General features: G+C 47.4%; 2 protein-coding genes across 2 annotated transcripts in view; one reads left to right on the top strand and one right to left on the bottom strand.

The window, feature by feature from the left end:
- The first annotated feature begins 3077 nt into the window (after positions 1-3077).
- CAPG (capping actin protein, gelsolin like) lies at positions 3078-18382 on the top strand. The gene is made up of 10 exons (XM_075842908.1): positions 3078-3447; positions 3672-3701; positions 4932-5101; positions 5197-5351; positions 7967-8131; positions 15841-15990; positions 16075-16170; positions 16246-16372; positions 16981-17069; positions 18149-18382. The coding sequence occupies exons 2-10, from the start codon at positions 3679-3681 to the stop codon at positions 18212-18214; spliced, it is 1041 nt and encodes a 346-aa protein (XP_075699023.1). The 5' UTR covers positions 3078-3447; positions 3672-3678; the 3' UTR covers positions 18215-18382.
- Positions 18383-19727: 1345 nt separating this feature from the next.
- Positions 19728-23685, bottom strand: part of LOC142663105 (zona pellucida sperm-binding protein 1-like) — a 47215-nt gene continuing 43257 nt past the window's right edge. Inside the window, exons 9-14 of the mRNA XM_075841405.1 lie at positions 21701-21836; positions 21258-21339; positions 20714-20794; positions 20512-20642; positions 20271-20330; positions 19728-19733 (exon numbers count right to left, since the gene is read on the bottom strand). Of these exons, the coding sequence (XP_075697520.1) occupies positions 19728-19733; positions 20271-20330; positions 20512-20642; positions 20714-20794; positions 21258-21339; positions 21701-21836 (496 nt within the window). The remainder of the gene's footprint in view (positions 19734-20270; positions 20331-20511; positions 20643-20713; positions 20795-21257; positions 21340-21700; positions 21837-23685) is intronic.

Below are 23685 nucleotides of genomic sequence, written 5' to 3'. Positions count from 1 at the left end.
CGCCAGTTTATATTGTCTCTGTAGACTCCGGTATATTGTCAGTCTCTCCAGATATGGCGGCAGTTTATGTTCTCGCTGTAGACTCCGGTATATTGTCAGTTTCTCCAGATATGGCGCCAGTTTATATTCTCGCTGTAGACTCCGGTATATTGTCAGTTTCTCCAGATATGGCGGCAGTTTATATTCTCGCTGTAGACTCCGGTATATTGTCAGTTTCTCCAGATATGGCGGCAGTTTATATGGTCTCTGTAGACTCCGGTATATTGTCAGTTTCTCCAGATATGGCGGCAGTTTATGTTCTCGCTGTAGACTCCGGTATATTGTCAGTCTCTCCAGATATGGCGGCAGTTTATATTCTCACTGTAGACTCCGGTATATTGTCAGTTTCTCCAGATATGGCGCCAGTTTATATTCTCGCTGTAGACTCCGGTATATTGTCAGTTTCTCCAGATATGGCGCCAGTTTATATTGTCTCTGTAGACTCCGGTATATTGTCAGTCTCTCCAGATATGGCTGCAGTTTATGTTCTCGCTGTAGACTCCGGTATATTGTCAGTTTCTCCAGATATGGCGCCAGTTTATATTCTCGCTGTAGACTCCGGTATATTGTCAGTTTCTCCAGATATGGCGGCAGTTTATATTCTCGCTGTAGACTCCGGTATATTGTCAGTTTCTCCAGATATGGCGGCAGTTTATATTCTCGCTGTAGACTCCGGTATATTGTCAGTCTCTCCAGATATGGTGCCAGTTTATATTCTCGCTGTAGACTCCAGTATATTGTCAGTTTCTCCAGATATGGCGACAGTTTATATTCTCGCTGTAGACTCCGGTATATTGTCAGTCTCTCCAGATATGGCGGCAGTTTATATTCTCTCTGTAGACTCCGGTATATTGTCAGTTTCTCCAGATATGGCGGCAGTTTATATTGTCTCTGTAGACTCCGGTATATTGGCAGTTTCTCCAGATATGGCGGCAGTTTATATTGTCTCTGTAGACTCCGGTATATTGTCAGTTTCTCCAGATATGGCGCCAGTTTATATTCTCGCTGTAGACTCCGGTATATTGTCAGTTTCTCCAGATATGGCGGCAGTTTATATTCTCGCTGTATACTCCGGTATATTGTCAGTTTCTCCAGATATGGCGGCAGTTTATATTCTCTCTGTAGACTCCGGTATATTGTCAGTTTCTCCAGATATGGCGGCAGTTTATATTCTCGCTGTAGACTCCGGTATATTGTCAGTCTCTCCAGATATGGCGGCAGTTTATATTGTCTCTGTAGACTCCGGTATATTGTCAGTTTCTCCAGATATGGCGGCAGTTTATATTCCCGCTGTAGACTCCGGTATATTGTCAGTTTCTCCAGATATGGCGGCAGTTTATATTGTCTCTGTAGACTCCGGTATATTGGCAGTCTCTCCAGATATGGCGGCAGTTTATATTCTCGCTGTAGACTCCGGTATATTGGCAGTTTCTCCAGATATGGCGCCAGTTTATATTCTCTCTGTAGACTCCGGTATATTGTCAGTCTCTCCAGATATGGCGCCAGTTTATATTCTCGCTGTAGACTCCGGTATATTGTCAGTCTCTCCAGATATGGCGCCAGTTTATATTCCCGCTGTAGACTCCGGTATATTGTCAGTTTCTCCAGATATGGCGGCAGTTTATATTCCCGCTGTAGACTCCGGTATATTGTCAGTTTCTCCAGATATGGCGGCAGTTTATATTCCCGCTGTAGACTCCGGTATATTGTCAGTTTCTGGGATGTCTTTATGTCGTTCCTCCAGTCACTGATATACTCCTCTTGGCCTTTGTTTATTGTCTTCTTGATTTCGGCTTTTGTGAGGCCGCGCTGAGTGACATTTTCTTCAGGCCGGGTCAGGGTGAGATGTTCTGCGGAGCCTGGTTTACCTGGGACTCCTTGGTGTAGCAGGGCTTTATGGTGATAGGAACTTTGCCTGCTGCTGTGTAGATGGGCCCAGAATGATAGCGCCCTCTTCTGGATTGTGAGGTGTAGTGGGAATCTGCCCAGTTCTGCCCGACAGGCACTATTTGAGGTGCTCCGATGGACTTGGAGAAGGTGTTTGCAGAATTCTAGGTGGAAGATTTCTGTTGGGCTGGAATCCCACCTTGACCAGTCTGGGTATGTGTCCGGACCCCAGACTTCACTGGCATACAGGAGGATTGGGGAGATGATGGAGTCAAAGATTTTCAGCCAGACCGTCACTGGTGGTTTGAGATGATAGAGTTTTCTTCTGATGGCATAGAAGGTTTTGCACGCCTTGTCTTTCAGTATCTCTATGGCTTGTTTAAAGCTTCCTGATTGGTTGATTTCTAGGCCCAGGTAAGTGTACCTGTCGGTCGCTGTGATTGTGGCGTTATTTAGTGTGAAGGTCGGGTGCCTGGGGGATTTTGAGTTTCTCTTCTGGAACACCATGATGTTGGTTTTCTTTGCATTGATGGGCATATCTATCTATCTATCTATCTATCTATCTATCTATCTATCTATCTATCTATCTCTCTCATATCTATCTATCTATCTATCTCTCTCATATCTATCTATCTATCTCATATCTATCTATCTATCTATCTCTCTCATATCTATCTATATCATATCTATCTATCTATCTATCTATCTCATATCTATCTATCTATCTCTCTCATATCTATCTATCTATCTCTCTCATATCTATCTATCTATCTCTCATATCTATCTATCTATCTCATATCTATCTATCTATCCATCTATCTCATATCTATCTATCTATCTATCTCATATCTATCTCATATCTATCTATCTATCTCATATCTATCTATCTATCTATCTCATATCTATCTATCTATCTATCTCTCTCATATCTATCTATCTATCTATCTATCTATCTATCTCCTGTGTATCTTTCGTTATTTGGATGTTAGTATGTGACGGTGTCGTGTGGCTCGGAGGACTCTCCCGTTTCCCTTCTTACAGTTGTGTTGTTATTGTGCACATTGTGTTATACTTTTACTATCTCATGTGTTGGCTCTTTGTGTATCTTCTGTTTGCAGATGCTCCTCATACTGTATGTTCCTCCCATCATCCCGCCCTCTCTTCCTGGGGAGGATGGGGGTTGTGTTAGGTATTCTATTACCTTTCAGCTTGGAAGGTAAAAAGTTCTTTCTATTTCCCTTCCCCGGCTGTTTGCTGCCGCAGGCGGTCTCGTTCATGGTCTGCAGCTCTCCCTCCTGACATTGAGTCATACTTTACCCTCCCTCTCTGTATTTTCCTAACTTTAAAAAAAAGCCTCAGACTTGTATAAAAAAAAGCGAACCCTCGAGACCTAACAGGGTGTGGTGACTGCACCGACAAGAGCGAGGAACGAAGACAAGAGCAAGGAAGGAAGACGAGAGCGAGGAAGGAAGACGAGAGCGAGGAAGGAAGACGAGAGCGAGGAAGGAGGACGAGAGCGAGGTGAGAAAGACGGGGGGACAAAACCCAACACGCGGGGATGTGGCACAATCCGATGTGAAGGGAGCTCCGTACTAAGAAACGCAGCGATCCAGTCCTCGGGTACAGGGGTAGCACTGGGGGACTCCGCACAAACACTCGGGACCAATTTACAGCAGTAGAGAAGGTTTTTGCTCCACTTGTTTAATATCACACCTGCTCACTCACCTGTCCATCTTTTTTGACAGAGTCAAGATGTACGGAGGTCCAAGTGCAAAGTAAGTACACCATCTGTAAATAGTGTGAGAGTCACCCGATACCTGCACCGCCACAGATACACAACACTGGGCAGGAGACGTGTGACGGGTCACCAGGGCAAACCTAGCACAGGAGGAGGCATGTGGAATCCACGGAGGTGCCACCATCCAGACCTTTAGTCATGGCCTTCTAAGGGTAGCGGACCCCTAGTTCATAGGGTCAACATCACCCCTCCGTTTCTAGGAACAGTGTCCATATCTCGAAATCTCTGCTCTGTACTGGACACTGAGGGTCACGTATAAAATATTAAAGTTGCGATACGGAGCAATGATACGCTCTAAATTGATAGTTGACTGGGCTCGGGTTTACTCTTCTGGCAGGTAGTCGATCCTCGACACCACGGACGTCTCTAATGAGCTCCTTGGGGTGGGTGTTACAATGGATTTCGATATTTCGAGTCTTATGTTGCTCACTAACAGAGTTCCACGCCATCTGTTTCTCAATATTTGAATTCATTGCGGTTTCCTTCCTTTGATTCTTCCGTTACCCACCCTGCCTGCTTGTGGTTTCCTTTTTTTTACTGTGTAACTGCATCCTGTCTCTTGCCCACATCCCTCTTCTTTACTCCTGTGCATTCTGCTTGGATGCTCCACCAATCACTTCACCTGCTACTGTATCTAATGACGAAAGGTTTTATAGGATCGATACCAGAATATGGATCAACGTGTACGGAGATTTCTCAGTCTGACAAGTCGTTGAGTCATTCTATCACTTTCTTCAAACCACTTTTCCTTGTGGCCCTCACACTGTTAGGACTCATTTACTTTTACAAGCCCTACAGTGACTATACAATACAGTAGATCGTAGAAGTAACCCTCGTCACCCCATTGCCCTCCACAACGCGAATGCCGGGTGCTGATGATTGCCATGGCAACCTAGGAGCCTAATGAAGACCCCCAGATCTGCCATGTTTCTGCTCCTAGGCAGGACCCTAATAGTAACTGGTATATAGTACAATACATACACAAGCCCCAATACGGCTGTCGATGGAAAAACAATAAAGTTGTGACTTTTGGAAGGCAGGGAGGAAAAAAAAAAAATATAGTTGTGGCAGCGAGGGGGTAAGATCCAGGGCAGAAGGGCAGCTCTGGAGAAGTTCTGTGGCCCATCATCACAGGAGGCCAATACTAGATCAGCCACGGAGGACGTGCCCGAGACCTCACATCTACTTGTATTTTGTTCCACCACAGAGATCTGAGATTTCCCGCATCGGTTTCTGATCCAGGGCTCCATGTTTTCCGCATTGAAAAGATGAAGTTGATTCCAGTGCCAAGTGAGAGTCACGGCGTGTTTCACTCTGGAGACACATACCTCCTGGTTATTAATTCACCGGACGGCAACCACACTTACGTCTGGAACGGTGAGTGTTCGGGAGCACCCCGGTCTATGGGTTTGGTGGAGCATCCACATGCCCCCCCCCCCACATTTTTACTTTCCCATCTTGTTCCACCGCAGGAAACGGAACCTCTGTGGATGAGAGGGCCGCGGGCGCCATCTACAGTTCTCAGCTCCATATGCACATGGGTGAAAAACCCACTCAGAACCGTGAAACGCAGGGTAACGAAAGTGCGGAGTTCATGTCTTTATTTCCCAGGGGAGTCACCTATTTGGTAAGTGACGTGTTTGTTATCGGACAGATCGATCAGCACAGAATTATAAAATCATACAATTAAAGCGGTTGAATTTCTCTTCCCCTTCTCTGAAATTGTAAGCAATTATATTTCACTGCAGCTGCGTCTATTATATATGTTCCTGGGAAGGCTGGGTGACAACCAATATGGCCTCCATTACAGACCTTCCAGGGGCGTGATTGTAGGGGGTGCAGCGCTTGTAGTCGCACCTAGGCTCTGGAACTGGAGGTGGCCCAACGTCCAATCTGCCACGTGTTTATAAGATATCTACGGCAATACCACAGTGGTCACGGTTTATTATCCCTGTTCTATGACATCACTGTGTGCATTTATCCTATACAGTGACATCACTGTGTGCAATACCTCTTTCCTATGACTTCAGTATGTTTGTTATTCCCGTTTTGTGACATCACTTTGTGAATTTTTCCTATGTGTTGTGATACACAGTAACCGTGATTGCATGACATCACTGTGTGCATTATCCCTATGACATCATTATGTTTATTATGCATGTAGTGTGACATCAGTGTGCATTATTCCATGACATTATTATACATCTTATACATGTAGTGTGACATCACTGTGTGCATTATTCCTGTGACATTATAGGTCTTATACATGTAGTGTGACATCACTGTGTGCATTATTCCGGTGACGACATTGTAGATATTATACATGTAGTGTGATATCACTGTGTGCATTATCCCTATGACATCATTATGTTTATTATGCATGTAGTGGGACGCGGTTACTCCTGTTTTGTGACATCACTTTGTGAATCATCCTTATAATGTGTTGTGATACGCAGTAAACCATGATTATTTGACATCACTGTGTGCATTATTCCGGTGACATCATTATGGATCTTATACATGTAGTGTGACATCACTGTGTCCATTATTCCATGACATTATAGATCTTATACATGTAGTGTGACATCACTGTGTGCGTTATTCCATGACATCATTATAGATCTTATACATGTAGTGTGACATCACTGTGTGCGTTATTCCGGTGACATCATTGTGGATCTTATACATGTAGTGTGACATCACTGTGTATTATTCCATGACATCTTTATAGATCTTATACATGTAGTGTGACATCACTGTGTGTGTTATTCCATGACATCATTATAGATCTTATACATGTAGTGTGACATCACTGTGTGTATTATTCCATGACTGACATCTTTATAGATCTTATACATGTAGTGTGACATCACTGTGTGTATTATTCCATGACATCATTATAGATCTTATGCATGTAGTGTGACATCACTGTGTGTATTATTCCATGACATCATTATAGATCTTATACATGTAGTGTGACATCACTGTGTGTATTATTCCATGACATCATTATAGATCTTATACATGTAGTGTGACATCACTGTGTATTATTCTATGACATCATTATAGATCTTATACATGTAGTGTGACATCACTGTGTGTTATTCCATGACATCTTTCTAGATCTTATACATGTAGTGTGACATCACTGTGTGCGTTATTCCATGACATCTTTATAGATCTTATACATGTAGTGTGACATCACTGTGTGCGTTATTCCATGACATCTTTATAGATCTTATACATGTAGTGTGACATCACTGTGTGTATTATTCCATGACATCATTATAGATCTTATACCTGTAGTGTGACATCACTGTGTATTATTCCATGACATCATTATAGATCTTATACATGTAGTGTGACATCACTGTGTGTATTATTCCATGACATCATTATAGATCTTATACCTGTAGTGTGACATCACTGTGTATTATTCCATGACATCATTATAGATCTTATACCTGTAGTGTGACATCACTGTGTGCGTTATTCCATGACATCATTATAGATCTTATACATGTAGTGTGACATCACTGTGTATTATTCCATGACATCTTTATAGATCTTATACATGTAGTGTGACATCGCTGTGTGCGTTATTCCATGACATCATTATAGATCTTATACATGTAGTGTGACATCACTGTGTGCATTATTCCATGACATTATAGATCTTATACATGTAGTGTGACATCGCTTTGTGCGTTATTCCATGACTTTATAGATCTTATACATGTAGGGTGACATCACTGTGTATTATTCCATGACATCTTTATAAATCTTATACATGTAGTGTGACATCACTGTGTGCGTTATTCCATGACATCTTTATAGATCTTATACATGTAGTGTGACATCGCTGTGTATTATTCCATGACATCTTTATAGATCTTATACATGTAGTGTGACATCACTGTGTGCGTTATTCCATGACATCTTTATAGATCTTATACATGTAGTGTGACATCGCTGTGCGTTATTCCATGACATCTTTATAGATCTTATACATGTAGTGTGACATCACTTTGTCATCCAGCCTTTTCCTTTCATAAGTGCTTAATACTCTAATGCCTATCGGATCCCATAAAAATGCCTTTGATCTGGCTACAATCAGACCTGCAAGGATTATCAGACTTTCTGGATTATAGGATACCAGATTAAAGGAATTTTGCTAATGGGGATTATTATGTTTTTTATATCCTACGTCTGACTTTTTCCATCCATTCCTGCACATTATAGGATGGAGGAGTTTCTTCCGGTTTTCAACAAGCAGAAAAGCAACCAGTTGCCCCGGCCCACCGTCTCTACCACGTGAGGGGACGGAAACACATACGGGCTGCGGAGACGGACTTGACGTGGGACAGCTTTAATAACGGGGATTGTTTTATTCTGGACACAGGAAAGGTAATAATAACAGCAGCGTCACGTTGGAACCAGGAGATAATGGGATGTGGAGTTTCCAGGATGTTCTCTGTACGCTGCATGTTTCGGGATGGGGGACATGTTAGAAAGTTGCACCCTCTTCTGATTGCTGCCAGTGCGGGAGATTTTCACAACACTGTAGAGTCCTTTAAAGGGGATCCCGCTAACATTAACAGATCAATAATATGAACACTAAATGTACGATCAGGGGAGATTACTACATCATCACAGACTATAATAGCCCCACGCCGTCACCATAGAGGAATATAATAATGATACGACGTCACCATAGAGGATTATAATAATGACATCACCATAGATGATTATAATAACGACATCACCATAGATCATTATAATATTACATCACCATAGAGGATTATAATATTACATCACCATAGAGGATTATAATAATGATATGACATCACCATAGATTATAATGATGCTGCAGTGCCGTACATTATAATGCGCTCCTAGCGGCACAGCACTTGGAAGAAGAACTTGTTTTTCGCTATCTATTGGGGTCCCTCACATACATCGATATCAACTATGATCTGCCATAAATATTAATGGAAGGAAACAACATCGACACTACAATTTATCACCTGGAATCATTGGATTGAGTCTCAATTCTTCAGCCACAGGTTACCGATAGGATTTTACTTAATATGCCAACGTATTAATAATGAAAGCTGCGGGGAAGATACTAGGCCCCTCGGGTCCACCACACATTGTGCCGCTTCACGCGGACAGCCCGCCGCGGCATCTCTACAGGGTGCCGGTCACTTTGAGATATTACTTTTTCTTGTGCTTTGCTCGTTCTATGAACTGTGGCAGAAATGACTGATACCTCCCAACATCCCCATTTTTCACGGGACTGACCCACAAGTGGGATCGGAACAAGTCAGATTTACATAAAATGGGGCATTTCTAGGCAGTTTTGGGGGGCTTAGTCAAGCAGAGCAGGGCGATTTAGGATTCCAATGTTGGGAGCATTTCCTTTGTCTTTCTTCGCACCAGTGCTTTCTTATCAGCACAACGTTTGGCTCTTTGGGGGCCTCTCAAAACACGGTTGCTTTTAAAAATCGGAAACTACAAGAGGTAGATCATGGGTAACCCATTTCTACAAGGCCATGAGGCCATCTGAACCAGATACAGCCATGAGCAGTGAAGACCATTTCTGTCAACATCACTCAACCTTAGACAGCGTAGTGGTCTTCATCACTCAACATCTCTGCTGCTTCTATCCTAGGGACATGTTAGACTTCTCCTTCGCTCTGCTCTTCAAGCAAATATAGGCAAAGTCCTTACTCTAACTTGTTACGGATGTGACTGGGGCGTGTATTTTTCCAGTTTGATGTTTCCTTCATGAAGCTCTTCACATCGTCTAACCTTCTCCTGGTCTTCTTCTTGTCCTTCTGCCCTTTATGAAGCTCTTCACATCGTCTAACCTTCTGCTGGTCTGCTCGTCCTTCATGAAGCTCTTCACATCATCTAACCTTCTCCTGGTCTTCTTCTCGTTCTTCTGCCCTTCATGAAGCTTCTCACATCATCTAACCTGCTCCTGGTCTTCTTCTCGTCCTTCTGCCCTTCATGAAGCTCTTCACATCGTCTAACCTTCTCCTGGTCTTCTTCTCCTCCTTCTGCCCTTCATGAAGCTCTTCACATCGTCTAACCTTCTCCTGGTCTTCTTCTCGTCCTTCTGCCCTTCATGAAGCTCTTCACATCGTCTAACCTTCTCCTGGTCTTCTTCTCGTCCTTCTGCCCTTCATGAAGCTCTTCACATCGTCTAACCTTCTCCTGGTCTTCTTCTCGTCCTTCATGAAGCTCTTCACATCATCTAACCTTCTCCTGGTCTTCTTCTCGTCCTTCATGAAGCTCTTCACATCATCTAACCTTCTCCTGGTCTTCTTCTCTTCCTTCTGCCCTTCATGAAGCTTCTCACATTATCTAACCTTCTCCTGGTCTTCTTCTCGTCCTTCTGCCCTTCATCAAGCTCCTCACATCATCTAACCTTCTCCTGGTCTTCTTCTCGTCCTTCATGAAGCTCTTCACATCATCTAACCTTCTCCTGGTCTTCTTCTCTTCCTTCTGCCCTTCATGAAGCTTCTCACATTATCTAACCTTCTCCTGGTCTTCTTCTCGTCCTTCTGCCCTTCATCAAGCTCCTCACATCATCTAACCTTCTCCTGGTCTTCTTCTCGTCCTTCTGCCCTTCATGAAGCTTCTCACATCGTCTAACCTTCTCCTGGTCTTCTTCTCCTCCTTCTGCCCTTCATGAAGCTCTTCACATCGTCTAACCTTCTCCTGGTCTTCTTCTCGTCCTTCTGCCCTTCATGAAGCTCTTCACATCGTCTAACCTTCTCCTGGTCTTCTTCTCGTCCTTCTGCCCTTCATGAAGCTCTTCACATCGTCTAACCTTCTCCTGGTCTTCTTCTCGTCCTTCTGCCCTTCATGAAGCTCTTCACATCATCTAACCTTCTCCTGGTCTTCTTCTCGTCCTTCATGAAGCTCTTCACATCATCTAACCTTCTCCTGGTCTTCTTCTCTTCCTTCTGCCCTTCATGAAGCTTCTCACATTATCGAACCTTCTCCTGGTCTTCTTCTCGTCCTTCTGCCCTTCATCAAGCTCCTCACATCATCTAACCTTCTCCTGGTCTTCTTCTCGTCCTTCTGCCCTTCATGAAGCTCCTCACATCATCTAACTTTCTCCTGGTCTTCTTCTCATCCTTCTGCCCTTCATGAAGCTCTTCACATCGTCTAACCTTCTCCTGGTCTTCTTCTCGTCCTTCTGCCCTTCATGAAGCTCTTCATATCGTCTAACCTTCTCCTGGTCTTCTTCTCGTCCTTCTGCCCTTCATGAAGCTCTTCTTATCGTCTAACCTTCTCCTGGTCTTCTTCTCGTCCTTCTGCCCTTCATGAAGCTCTTCACATTGTCTAACCTTCTCCTGGTCTTCTTCTCATCCTTCTGCTCTTCATGAAGCTCCTCACATTGTCTAACCTTCTCCTGGTCTTCTTCTCGTCCTTCTGCTCTTCATGAAGCTCCTCACATCATCTAACCTTCTCCTGGTCTTCTTCTCGTCCTTCTGCCCTTCATGAAGCTCCTCACATCAGCTAACCTTCTCCTGGTCTTCTTCTCATCCTTCTGCCCTTCATGAAGCTCTTCACATCGTCTAACCTTCTCCTGGTCTTCTTCTCATCCTTCTGCCCTTCATGAAGCTCTTCACATCGTCTAACCTTCTCCTGGTCTTCTTCTCGTCCTTCTGCCCTTCATGAAGCTCTTCATATCGTCTAACCTTCTCCTGGTCTTCTTCTCGTCCTTCTGCTCTTCATGAAGCTCCTCACATCATCTAACCTTCTCCTGGTCTTCTTCTCTTCCTTCTGCCTGTTGAAGCTCTTGATGTGGTTCCTGCTTTGGTTCTATCTAAGGTACATGTCTTTTTTTCCTGCATATATAACTTTTTTTGGTGGACGTTGTGGTGAATAGTATAAAGAAACCTGGACTATACTGACAATTTAACAAGTTGGGCATTTTGTACAGTTGGATCTATATAGAATCAATATAGAAATGGAGTTGACTTCCATGGTATAAAAATGTACATGCAGAATGGTGTTATGTCCCGATAATCCACCAAGCACCATCCAAACAGGTGTCCAGTACTTTATGTCAATGGTCGAATGGATTCAAGTTTTATATTAAGGGGACTGTTAGGCCTTATATACGGGAAGGTGGGTGTGCGTGCGTGCGTGCGTGTCTCTGTATAGCTGCCTGTCAGGGAAAACAGTGCGCCCAATGACCACTTTGGACAAACGTGTAAAGTTGTCAAAATTCAGCTTGTTTTATCGGTTAGTTCACAAAATAGAACAAATTTTCCCAGATGGGCGTGAAAATTTAAGGGGTTCTCCGCTTTGGACAATCCTTACGTGTTAGAAGGGCCCTTTGACAAAGTTCACAAAGTTTCCCCTTGCTAGGACCTCCAGCGATCAGCTGTAACCTGTGGGGAAACCTGGCAGTGGGCTTTCCCTGCAGCACCACCACAGGGGAAATGAAGCATTACACAGTGTCCATTTAAATCAATGGATTGAGTGCAGGACAGGACCTTCAGAGACGCTCTATGTGACCGCTCTCCACTCTGACCAAGAGATGAGGATCCTTAACAGGGGACCCCCCCTCGATTAACTCATAATTCACTAATAGGGTATATGAGAATGGGTTTTCTAAACCAGACAACCCTTTGAAGTTTACTGGATAACCTAGGCCAGAGTTTCCCAACGTTTTCAGACTAGAGGCACCCCTGGAAAAAAAAATAATAATAATTTCCTCAGGGCACCACTACCAAAAACAGTCTACAAAAAGACAAAAACCGCTAAAAACAAGCACTACACTCTTAGGGTATGTTCACACAGCCCTTTTTTTTTGTAAGGCAGAAAAAATGTGCCTCAAAATACCTGAAGGAAAACAGACGGGCCTCTATGGATCAATTAAATCAAATCAAGATCCATTCACGAACAGATCCGACATGGCTGTCAACGCTAGTATGAACAAAGCCTAACAATTCTTGTTTTATAGTGATCGCATTGTCAGAGGTAACACCTCTAATAAAGGTCGAGGCAGATAACACGGGATCCACCATTGACAATAGATTACAGGCACAGATCACCCCTCCCCCTGCTTGCACAGTGACTACTGCACATAGAGCATGCCCACAACAGTCGTTTTCTGAGCAGCAGGTCAGGCAACTTGGCTGTCCAATGTAGTAAAAAATATACAGTCAGAATAAAAACCAATTAGAAAAAAAAAATATTAAAAGTCTGTACGGATACAAAAATATAGAATTAACAGGGCGTGGTCTAGAAGCTCCTTCCATTCTGGCGGATTAGAAATTCTGGTGATGTAAGAACGGGTGTGGGGGCTGAAAGCAGGAACCTCACTTTAATTTGGTAATATTCGATTTAAGAGAAAAACTAAGAGGTCGTGCTCGTGTAGGATTAAAACTTGGGGCATGCCGAAATTCACACAAACCGCACCATATTTATCACGCACCTGACCACTAGGTTTTGCAGGTTTCTCGCACGTTCAACAGTTTTACACAAACAAAAACATTTTAGGTTGTCGTGAGCATGCTCCAAATTCACAGCCGATTGTGGAGGTCCCAGTACTCCCCATGATCAACTCATTCCTGAGGAAAATAATTTGAAAAAGGGTTTTCCAACCAAGTCAACCCCCCAATATCTCATGAAGACAATCCCTGTCCAAGTGTCCTATTAGGGCCCCCATTAGCATGGAGCCAAAAACAAAGCTTCCCCCCCCCCCCCACACACACTGGTACACGTATTACATGGTCACCCACTCATTTGAATGCGTGCCATGTAATAACATATTTCCCCCACAGGTGCCGCTGCAGGAGGAGTGTGTGGCCCAGCCGTGAGCTGCTCCAGATCTGGGGGAAGGCAATCAGCTGATCGCTGGGCCGGCTACACTCAAGAAAGGAGGTCTTGTGTTGAGGCAAACCCTATAACCATGGAAACTTAGTATTTATCTATAACCACCCACCCAGCACATTATTGGGTTAGGAGTGGTCTGGCCCATATGACAGATGAGGAGGGGGTGGTCCGGCCCATATGACAGATGAGGAGGGGGTGGTCCGGCCCATATGACAGATGAGGAGGGGGTGGTCCGGCCCATATGACAGATGAGGAGGGGGTGGTCCGGCCCATATGACAGATGAGGAGGGGGTGGTCCGGCCCATATGACAGATGAGGAGGGGGTGGTCCGGCCCATATGACAGATGAGGAGGGGTTGGTCCGGCCCATATGACAGATGAGGAGGGGGTGGTCCGGCACATATGACAGATGAGGAGGGGGTGGTCCGGCACATATGACAGATGAGGAGGGGGTGGTCCGGCACATATGACAGATGAGGAGGGGGTGGTCCGGCCCATATGACAGATGAGGAGGGGGTGGTCCGGCCCATATGACAGATGAGGAGGGGGTGGTCCGACACATATGACAGATGAGGAGGGGGTGGTCCGGCACATATGACAGATGAGGAGGGGGTGGTCCGGCACATATGACAGATGAGGAGGGGGTGGTCCGGCACATATGACAGATGAGGAGGGAGTGGTCCGGCACATATGACAGATGAGGAGGGAGTGGTCCGGCACATATGACAGATGAGGAGGGGGTGGTCCGGCCCATATGACAGGTGAGGAGGGGGTGGTCCGGCCCATATGACAGATGAGGAGGGGTTGGTCCGGCCCATATGACAGATGAGGAGGGGGTGGTCCTGCTCATATGACAGATGAGGAGGGGGTGGTCCGGCCCATATGACAGATGAGGAGGGGGTGGTCCGGCCCATATGACAGATGAGGAGGGGGTGGTCCGGCCCATATGACAGATGAGGAGGGGGTGGTCCGGCCCATATGACAGATGAGGAGGGGGTGGTCCGGCCCACATGACAGATTAGGAGGGGGGGTCCGGCCCATATGACAGATGAGGAGGGGGTGGTCCGGCCCATATGACAGATGAGGAGGGGGTGGTCCGGCCCACATGACAGATTAGGAGGGGGGGTCCGGCCCATATGACAGATGAGGAGGGGGTGGTCCGGCTCATATGACAGATGAGGAGGGGGTGGTCCGGCCCATATGACAGATGAGGAGGGGGTGGTCCGGCCCATATGACAGATGAGGAGGGGGTGGTCCGGCCCATATGACAGATGAGGAGGGGGTGGTCCGGCCCATATGACAGATGAGGAGGGGGTGGTCCGGCCCACATGACAGATTAGGAGGGGGGGTCCGGCCCATATGACAGATGAGGAGGGGGTGGTCCGGCACCTATGACAGGTGAGGAGGGGGTGGTCCGGCCCATATGACAGATGAGGAGGGGGTGGTCCGGCACATATGACAGATGAGTAGTGGGTGGTCCGGCCCATATGATAGATGAGGAGGGGTTGGTCCGGCCCATATGACAGATGAGGAGGGGGTGGTCCAGCCCATATGACAGATGAGGAGGGGGTGGTCCGGCACAAATGACAGATGAGGAGGGGGTGGTCCGGCACCTATGACAGATGAGGAGGGGTGGTCTGGCCCATATGACAGATGAGGAGGGGGTGGTCCGGCCCATATGACAGATGAGGAGGGGGTGGTCCGACACATATGACAGATGAGGAGGGGGTGGTCCGGCACAAATGACAGATGAGGAGGGGGTGGTCCGGCACCTATGACAGGTGAGGAGGGGGTGGTCCGGCCCATATGACAGATGAGGAGGGGTGGTCTGGCACATATGACAGATGAGGAGGGGTGGTCCGGCACCTATGACAGATTAGGAGGGGGTGGTCCGGCCCATATGACAGATGAGGAGGGGGTGGTCCGGCACATATGACAGATGAGGAGGGGGTGGTCCGGCACCTATGACAGGTGAGGAGGGGGTGGTCCGGCCCATATGACAGATGAGGAGGGGTGGTCTGCCACATATGACAGGTGAGGAGGGGTGGTCTCAGAAATGGGAGAGCTGGAGAAGGATCGGTCGGGCCACTTGTTTCGGTGTCTCACTCCGTGTTGCCTGTAACTATCAGCTCGGGTTTGCTTTCTTCTCGTTGCCTATTGATCTACCACCTGACGCCACCACTGATGTAACTACCGCGCAGAGATATTTTTATATTTAGATTTTGTTCCTTCATTCTCCGTCCCACCCAGTTTATTTATGTCTGGTCGGGATCTCAGTCCAACATGTTGGAAAGGAACCGTGCACGTGATCTGGCCAATCAGATACGAGACAGCGAGCGTCGTGGAGCTGCAAAGGTTGAAATTATACAAGATGGGGAGGAGCCGGAGGAAATGATACAGGTACCACGTGCCGCTCAATAACAATGGTGGAACACTAATGGTTTGTTGGCAAATGCATAGGTGTTAACGCACATTTATATCTAGATATTGGGGAAAAGACCAGAATCTCTAAAGGAAGGATGTGCCGAGGATGACAAGGAAGCAGATAAAATACACACAAGAGGAGCGGTGCTATATCAGGTATAGACCACGGATCATGATCCTATAACGTGACACCCAGTACCCACCACGGTCTCACCACATTGTCCAACACAGGTCTCGAACGCCAGCGGCAAGATGCAGGTGTCCCGAGTGGCGGACGGGGCCATCTTTCAGAAGGAGCAGCTGATATCGGACGACTGCTTCATCCTGGACACTGCGGGGAAACTCTACGTTTGGAAAGGTATTCATGGCCTATTAGTAGCAGGGACCAACCTTAATATACAGTTACGGAAACCATAATGCGTGTTAGTTACCCCGCTCATAGTGCGGATCTCGCTAAGAAGTGCATTCAATGAACTTGATGCTTTATCATGGGCAGGACGAGCACTCTTGGTGCCCATGGCAGCGTTTCAACCCCCTCACCCACCCTTTTAAATTGCCCCATCTCACACCTGTAGCAATATCAGCAGCTTAGACTCCGTGTCCAATTGGTGTACAAAGATATTTAGGCAAAACATTATCACATATCCATAAACTGCACCGTTGCTCCACAGAGGCACCCTAGGCAGCTGCCCACACCGTCTAGCCCCGGCAGAAACTTTCCTGCTTCATTGAGCACCTTGTTGGGTGACTATGCATCATATAATGCCATAAAAGAAAATATTTTTCTAAAGACCACCAATGGGGCTGATTTGCCTTATAAGTATTACGCCTCTGGGCACAAGAACCGTCCTCGGACAGGCACAACACCCAATACAGACATCAGCCACACGGACGGTAAATGTGGGTGTGTAGGAAAAAATATCAAGCGAAAATGACAAAACAGAAACAGCAGTGTGATTTTTGCAGGTAAAAAAGCAAATAAAGAAGAGAAGGAGCAATCACTGGAGATCGCCAATGAGTTCCTGTCGCTCATGAAATATTCTCCAAAAACTCAGGTGAGTCCTAAATCCCATCCATTAACCCTTACACTGCCATGAGTGTACGTAATAGGTCACGAGCAGTCTGGGGTCCCAGCAGTCGGACCTACACTGATCAGCACGTTCTCACCTATTCTCTGGTTAGGGGATAAGATGTAATCTTGGGACAACCCCTTTAAACGCTTTCCGGGACTAGACTATACAGGCCAAGGCTCAGCTCGTTAGAGCCTGGTACCCTATTAAAGCCCACAATCTTTCAAATGAGCCTCATTATTCTAGGTGCAATAATCGGGGAGCGGCACTTGTTTGAAGTCGGGAGAAGGGTGAAGAGTTTTACTTCCTGGGTCTGTGTAGGGGAAGAGGGAGGGGAAGCAGCAAGTGAGAGCAGGAAGATAGATCACAGCCTGTTCCCGGCTTCTCTCCCCACTTTGACCCATTGGGGAAGGAGGGATACAAACAGTTTCTTCAGGTTTACGGTATAAATGGTTTGTCGGAAGTGTGAAATTATCGCAGCGTCACAGTTGGGTTAAAGCCCAATCAGCCGCTGTGTTCAGTAACGGCTTCGCAGGTAATGGTCTGGCCCAGGGTTGTAGCTGGCGGGGCATGTGCGATCGGTGCCGCCAACAAGGCCCTGGCATGTTAATACAAGCTCAGCAGCGGGTACATTGTGAACGGGGGGGGGGAGGGGGATTTTATTAGACCTCATGCACATGAAGGATCCGTCACACAGCGCTCATAGTATCTTTCGGCAGTTATTTTACCTCCATAAGGCCGTATCTGGCAGATGATTATGTGACTTGTATCCCCCATAACCGTTCTGAAGCATTTTTCGCATTTTGCCATTCCTGTTATTCCTCCTTTAAATTAATTTTAAAAAATGGACGAGAAAAATGGTAACACCCAGAAGTCAATTCAGTCATAAATTTCTAGGAGGAATAACAGGATTAAAGATGCTCCTCCGTTATTTCATGGGTAATACAAGTATTTACTACAGCAGACGTGTCAGGGAGGTGAGCAGCCCTCCACCTACACCCAGTCCACCGTTCTGACAGACACTACATGGAGTCATTCTACAGACGATTATATTTCATCTACAGGTCCAAGTGGTGTCTGAAGGCAACGAGTCCCCGCTCTTCAAGCAATTCTTCAGCAACTGGTTGTGATCTGCCCAACGTCACTAGAAGACTCCAGGCCGGTCCTTTCTAGAACAGTAGGACAGGCTTCAGCCCTACAAGCCAGGAGCAGAGTATTGGTGTTAATGCATACAAGACGCCGGTGCTGCGGGGACCGGGACTCAAGCTGCACATTAAACATTGATTGTAACCCGAGTATATACCGTTTATGGTTATTTGTTTGTACCCGAGTGTGTGGCACCTACCAGATGTAGTTCCATTGACGCTGGACCCCACCTTATTAACAATGCATGAAAGCTACACCTGTCCGACACGCGGCTTCCCGTCCCGTCCCGCATGCTTCACTGCCCTGACTTTAGAAATAGATTAGTGCAGTGGATTCTCCAAGCCCCATCTTCAAAATTATAACAGAAAAAACAAAAACTGGATCGCAAAACACTCGATAGAAAGACTTTAATCTCACCAATATTGAGACGTGAAGATTAAACGCGCCACATTATGCCGAGTGCAGGGCCTAAGGGGCAGTGAGGACTCAGACTTAAAGAGTAAGTAAACTTAAAAAAACTTGACACGTCAGTGACGTTAGAACTCTCATCGGTGGGGGGGGGGGTTTGAGCAGGGAGAGCTCCACTCGAGCCCGTGGTGTATGGACAGACTCGAGCCCGTGGTGTATGGACAGACTCGAGCCCGTGGTGTATGGACAGACTCGAGCCCGTGGTGTATGGACAGACTCGAGCCCGTGGTGTATGGACAGACTCGAGCCCGTGGTGTATGGACAGACTCGAGCCCGTGGTGTATGGACAGACTCGAGCCCGTGGTGTATGGACAGACTCGAGCCCGTGGTGTATGGACAGACTCGAGCCCGTGGTGTATGGACAGACTCGAGCCCGTGGTGTATGGACAGACTCGAGCCCGTGGTGTATGGACAGACTCGAGCCCGTGGTGTATGGACAGACTCGAGCCCGTGGTGTATGGACAGACTCGAGCCCGTGGTGTATGGACAGACTCGAGCCCGTGGTGTATGGACAGACTCGAGCCCGTGGTGTATGGACAGACTCGAGCCCGTGGTGTATGGACAGACTCGAGCCCGTGGTGTATGGACAGACTCGAGCCCGTGGTGTATGGACAGACTCGAGCCCGTGGTGTATGGACAGACTCGAGCCCGTGGTGTATGGACAGACTCGAGCCCGTGGTGTATGGACAGACTCGAGCCCGTGGTGTATGGACAGACTCGAGCCCGTGGTGTATGGACAGACTCGAGCCCGTGGTGTATGGACAGACTCGAGCCCGTGGTGTATGGACAGACTCGAGCCCGTGGTGTATGGACAGACTCGAGCCCGTGGTGTATGGACAGACTCGAGCCCGTGGTGTATGGACAGACTCGAGCCCGTGGTGTATGGACAGACTCGAGCCCGTGGTGTATGGACAGACTCGAGCCCGTGGTGTATGGACAGCCGATTAGAAACGAAGAGGCTCAGCACTCACCGGAGGGATTCTGCCGCTTTGTTGTAGCGATCGGTGGCGGCATCTGAGCCCAAACCGATCAAACCTAATGACATGTCAAAAGTTTAGTGAAGCTTTAAAGAAAACGCGATTATTCATCCTCCGCCCCTTCAGGTCCTGCCTGTAATGTCTGAAAACTCGTGTTTAATTTTCGCAATTTCACCGGAAAGCTGAACGGTCAGGCTGAACTTTGAGGACGTTTTGATACAGTGTTGTGTCCGTCCCTCTCCCTAAAGACAAAGGGCCCGGAAGTTGCTATAGAGCGAGACCCTGCACGACATTTTAGAAACTGAACTCCAGGTACGTCATATTTAGAGGAAATTTTCACAACTTTTTCTGGGGGTCGTCAGGCCTGTGCTCTGTAGACACAGCCATCAGGTGATCACATGGCCCCTTTAATCTGAACGTCATTGTTTTTAGGTGAAGATCTTGACTTCCGACAACTTGCCCTGCAATGGTCTGCGCTAAATGGATTCTGTGTTCTGACTAGAGCAGGGCATGAGTGGGCGGAGCATGACAAAGGCTTTCTCTTGCATGCACCGCCCCCCTGGTGCTGCACTAGGCATAACCGTGTTCTCTTCACCTGGAGCATTCCTTTAAATCTCTGCAATAGCATTACTAGGTACAGACCACCACCATATTCCTATGCAAGAACAATATAGACTTATCAAAGACTAGTGTCCTCAACATGATGCTGCTCCACCTCAGAGACCTCCCCCCCCCCCCCCTTAGTCTGTTACTCTACCAATGTGGGGTGTTTTATTTTTTAAAGTAATGTAAAATGGATCCATCAAAAGGTGAGAATCTTTTATTTAAGGGTTTACTTCGTGTTTCAACATCGTAAAACCATTTTTAAGTTTAAGAGCTCCAGCGAGGAGCAACACTATGAGGAGGAACGTGACTGCAAAGACGATGCCTGGAAGAGTGGAGGTCAAGTCCTGGAGACGGGCAAGTCCTAAGGAGACAACATCTGTAAGAACCATGGAAGGGTGTGAGACATATTGGTCTGGGTCAAAGTCTTGTTACCTAATTCTTTTTCCTGTTGGAAAACCAGGGGTCCAGAGGTGCCCACCAGGTACATCGAACCATCGGTGTGAGCACGTCGACCTTCAATGGAGAGAGTAAGGATGTTAAGAGGAAAGGAAGACCACTGGAAGAAAGGTGGGGAGGGTTAGGATGGGGGTGAGGGTTAGGATGGGGGTGAGGGTTAGGATGGGGGTGAGGGTTAGGATGGGGGTGAGGGTTAGGATGGGGGTGAGGGGTGGACTTACAATTGGGGACATTAAGAACAACTGGTGGAGAAAAATGAACGTGTCAGGGACCCGCTTCTCTATGGTCAAGATCGGATTGGTTGCTCTACTTTTTCACATCTCCCACACGGTATCAAGTCTTGAAGACCAAGCATTTAGTGTTCGAGCAAGACTGGAACGTCCCTTAATGCAGTGGGTGGGACAGCGAACGTAACGAAGGGTGCTCTGCCAACGTACCAACCATACCGAGGAGGCTACTGGCAGAGTCCGGCATTTGTACCAAGACTAGAATCAAGTTGCATGGAAGGAATGACACTTACTGCGGGTGAGATTGGCACAATCGGACGTACAGCTTTCTGATGGGGATGGAAGACACACCGAGACGCTACAGAAGAAATAAACCTGAAAGAAAACCACCACAATGGTCATTCATGATAGAAAGGAGCCTCATTCAGCGGATTCTAACATCACCGGGTCATCAAAGTGGGGTAGTGCCTACAGGACACTAGTTTCAGGGCGGAAGAGGACAATTCTTTACCCGAAACGGGGTAAGAGAATATTCCACTCGAAAACCCATCCATCTAATTTGTACATTGTGTTTGGTAAGTGGACAGATTGTATATATGTATTCAGGGATCGGTCAGATTTCGAGTTGGGGGCGTCAGGGAGGATATTTTATACCTAATGGCAAATTTATCGGTGCCTACCTATGGATGAACAGGGGTATGAGCGTATAAAAGGGTGTCCTTTACGGACTTCCTACTGGTGATCGGCCAGATCCTTGAATCATGTTCTGTATCAATACGAGTAACCCTGTATATTGGGTCTTAACGTTGCTCCTCTTTCTGAAAGCGCGGATGGCTACGTTCCAAGACCCCCCTGCAGCCTCATTTATTGCACTAGGGAAGAGGGACACTCCAGGTGTGACTACAACTTCGGCACCTTTTATAATTATGCCCTCCGAGCCATTACTAAGTCTTGTTGGCGCAATGGACCACAACTGTAGTCTGGACAGTATTGATTTGCTTGACCCAAGGTGTAACCACACTATACACACACACACACACGACGTAGACACCAGGTGAGAAAAAAGTAGGTCATTAATGCATGCACACACTATTACCCCCCACACACACACTATATATACCCCCCCCACACACACACTATATACCCACACACACTATATACCCCCCCCCACTCACACACACACTACATACCCCCCCCCACACACACACTATATACCCCCCCCCACACACACACACTATATACCCCCCCCCCCACACACACACACTATATACCCCCCCCCACACACACACACACACTATATACCCCCACCCACACACAATATACCCCCCCCCACAATATACCCCCCCCCACAATATACCCCCCCCACACAATATACCCCCCCACACAATATACCCCCCCCACACACACAATATACCCCCCCCACACACAAATATACCCCCCCCCACAACACACAATATACCCCCCCCCCACACACACACACAATATACCCCCCCCCCACACACACACATATACCCCCCCCCACACAACACATATATACCCCCCCCCACACACACACACTATATACCCCCCCCACACACACTATATACCCCCCCCACACACACACTATATACCCCCCCCCACACACACACACTATATACCCCCCCCCACACACACCACACTATATACCCCCCCCCCCACACACACACTATATACCCCCCCCCACACACACACACACACACTATATACCCCCCCCCCACACACAATATACCCCCCCCCACAATATACCCCCCCCCCACAATATACCCCCACACACACAATATACCCCCCCCCACACACACAATATACCCCCCCCACACACACAATATACCCCCCCCCACACACACATTATACCCCCCCCCCACACACACACAATATACCCCCCCCCCACACACACACACACAATATACCCCCCACACACACTATACACCCCCCCCCCACACACACACTATATACCCCCCCCCCACACACACACACTATATACCCCCCCCCCACACACCACACTATACACCCCCCCCACACACACACACTATACACCCCCCCCCACACACACACTATACACCCCCCCCCCACACACACACTATATACACCCCCCCCCCCACACACACACTATATACACCCCCCCCCACACACACACTATATACACCCCCCCCCCCACACACACATATATACACCCCCCCCCACACACACACTATATACACCCCCCCCCCACACACACACACTATATACACCCCCCCCCCACACACACACACTATATACCCCCCCCCCCACACACACACTATATACCCCCCCCCCACACACACACACTATATACCCCCCCCCCACACACACACACTATATACCCCCCCCCCACACACACACTATATACCCCCCCCCCACACACACACACTATATACCCCCCCCCCCACACACACACTATTACCCCCCCCCCACACACACACACACTATATACCCCCCCCCCCACACACAATATACCCCCCCCCCACACACAATATACCCCCCCCCCCACAATATACCCCCCCCCACACACAATATACCCCCCCCCACACACACACACATATACCCCCCCCCCCCACACACACAATATACCCCCCCCCACACACACAATATACCCCCCCCCCCCACACACACACACAATATACCCCCCCCCACACACACAATATACCCCCCCCCCCACACACACACACACCATATACCCCCCCCCAC

Source organism: Rhinoderma darwinii, chromosome 11, assembly GCF_050947455.1.
Source record: "Rhinoderma darwinii isolate aRhiDar2 chromosome 11, aRhiDar2.hap1, whole genome shotgun sequence".
Taxonomy (NCBI): domain Eukaryota; kingdom Metazoa; phylum Chordata; class Amphibia; order Anura; family Rhinodermatidae; genus Rhinoderma; species Rhinoderma darwinii.
Note: the sequence above shows the minus strand (reverse complement) of the source record. Positions and strands in the feature narration are given on the sequence as shown.

Coding starts and splice junctions, on each gene's coding strand:
- CAPG (XM_075842908.1), top strand. CDS start 3,679: ATGTACGGAGGTCCAAGTGCAAA. Junction 15,991..16,074: donor AGCCGGAGGAAATGATACAG/GTACCACGTGCC, acceptor ATTTATATCTAG/ATATTGGGGAAAAGACCAGA. Junction 16,171..16,245: donor GAGGAGCGGTGCTATATCAG/GTATAGACCACG, acceptor TGTCCAACACAG/GTCTCGAACGCCAGCGGCAA.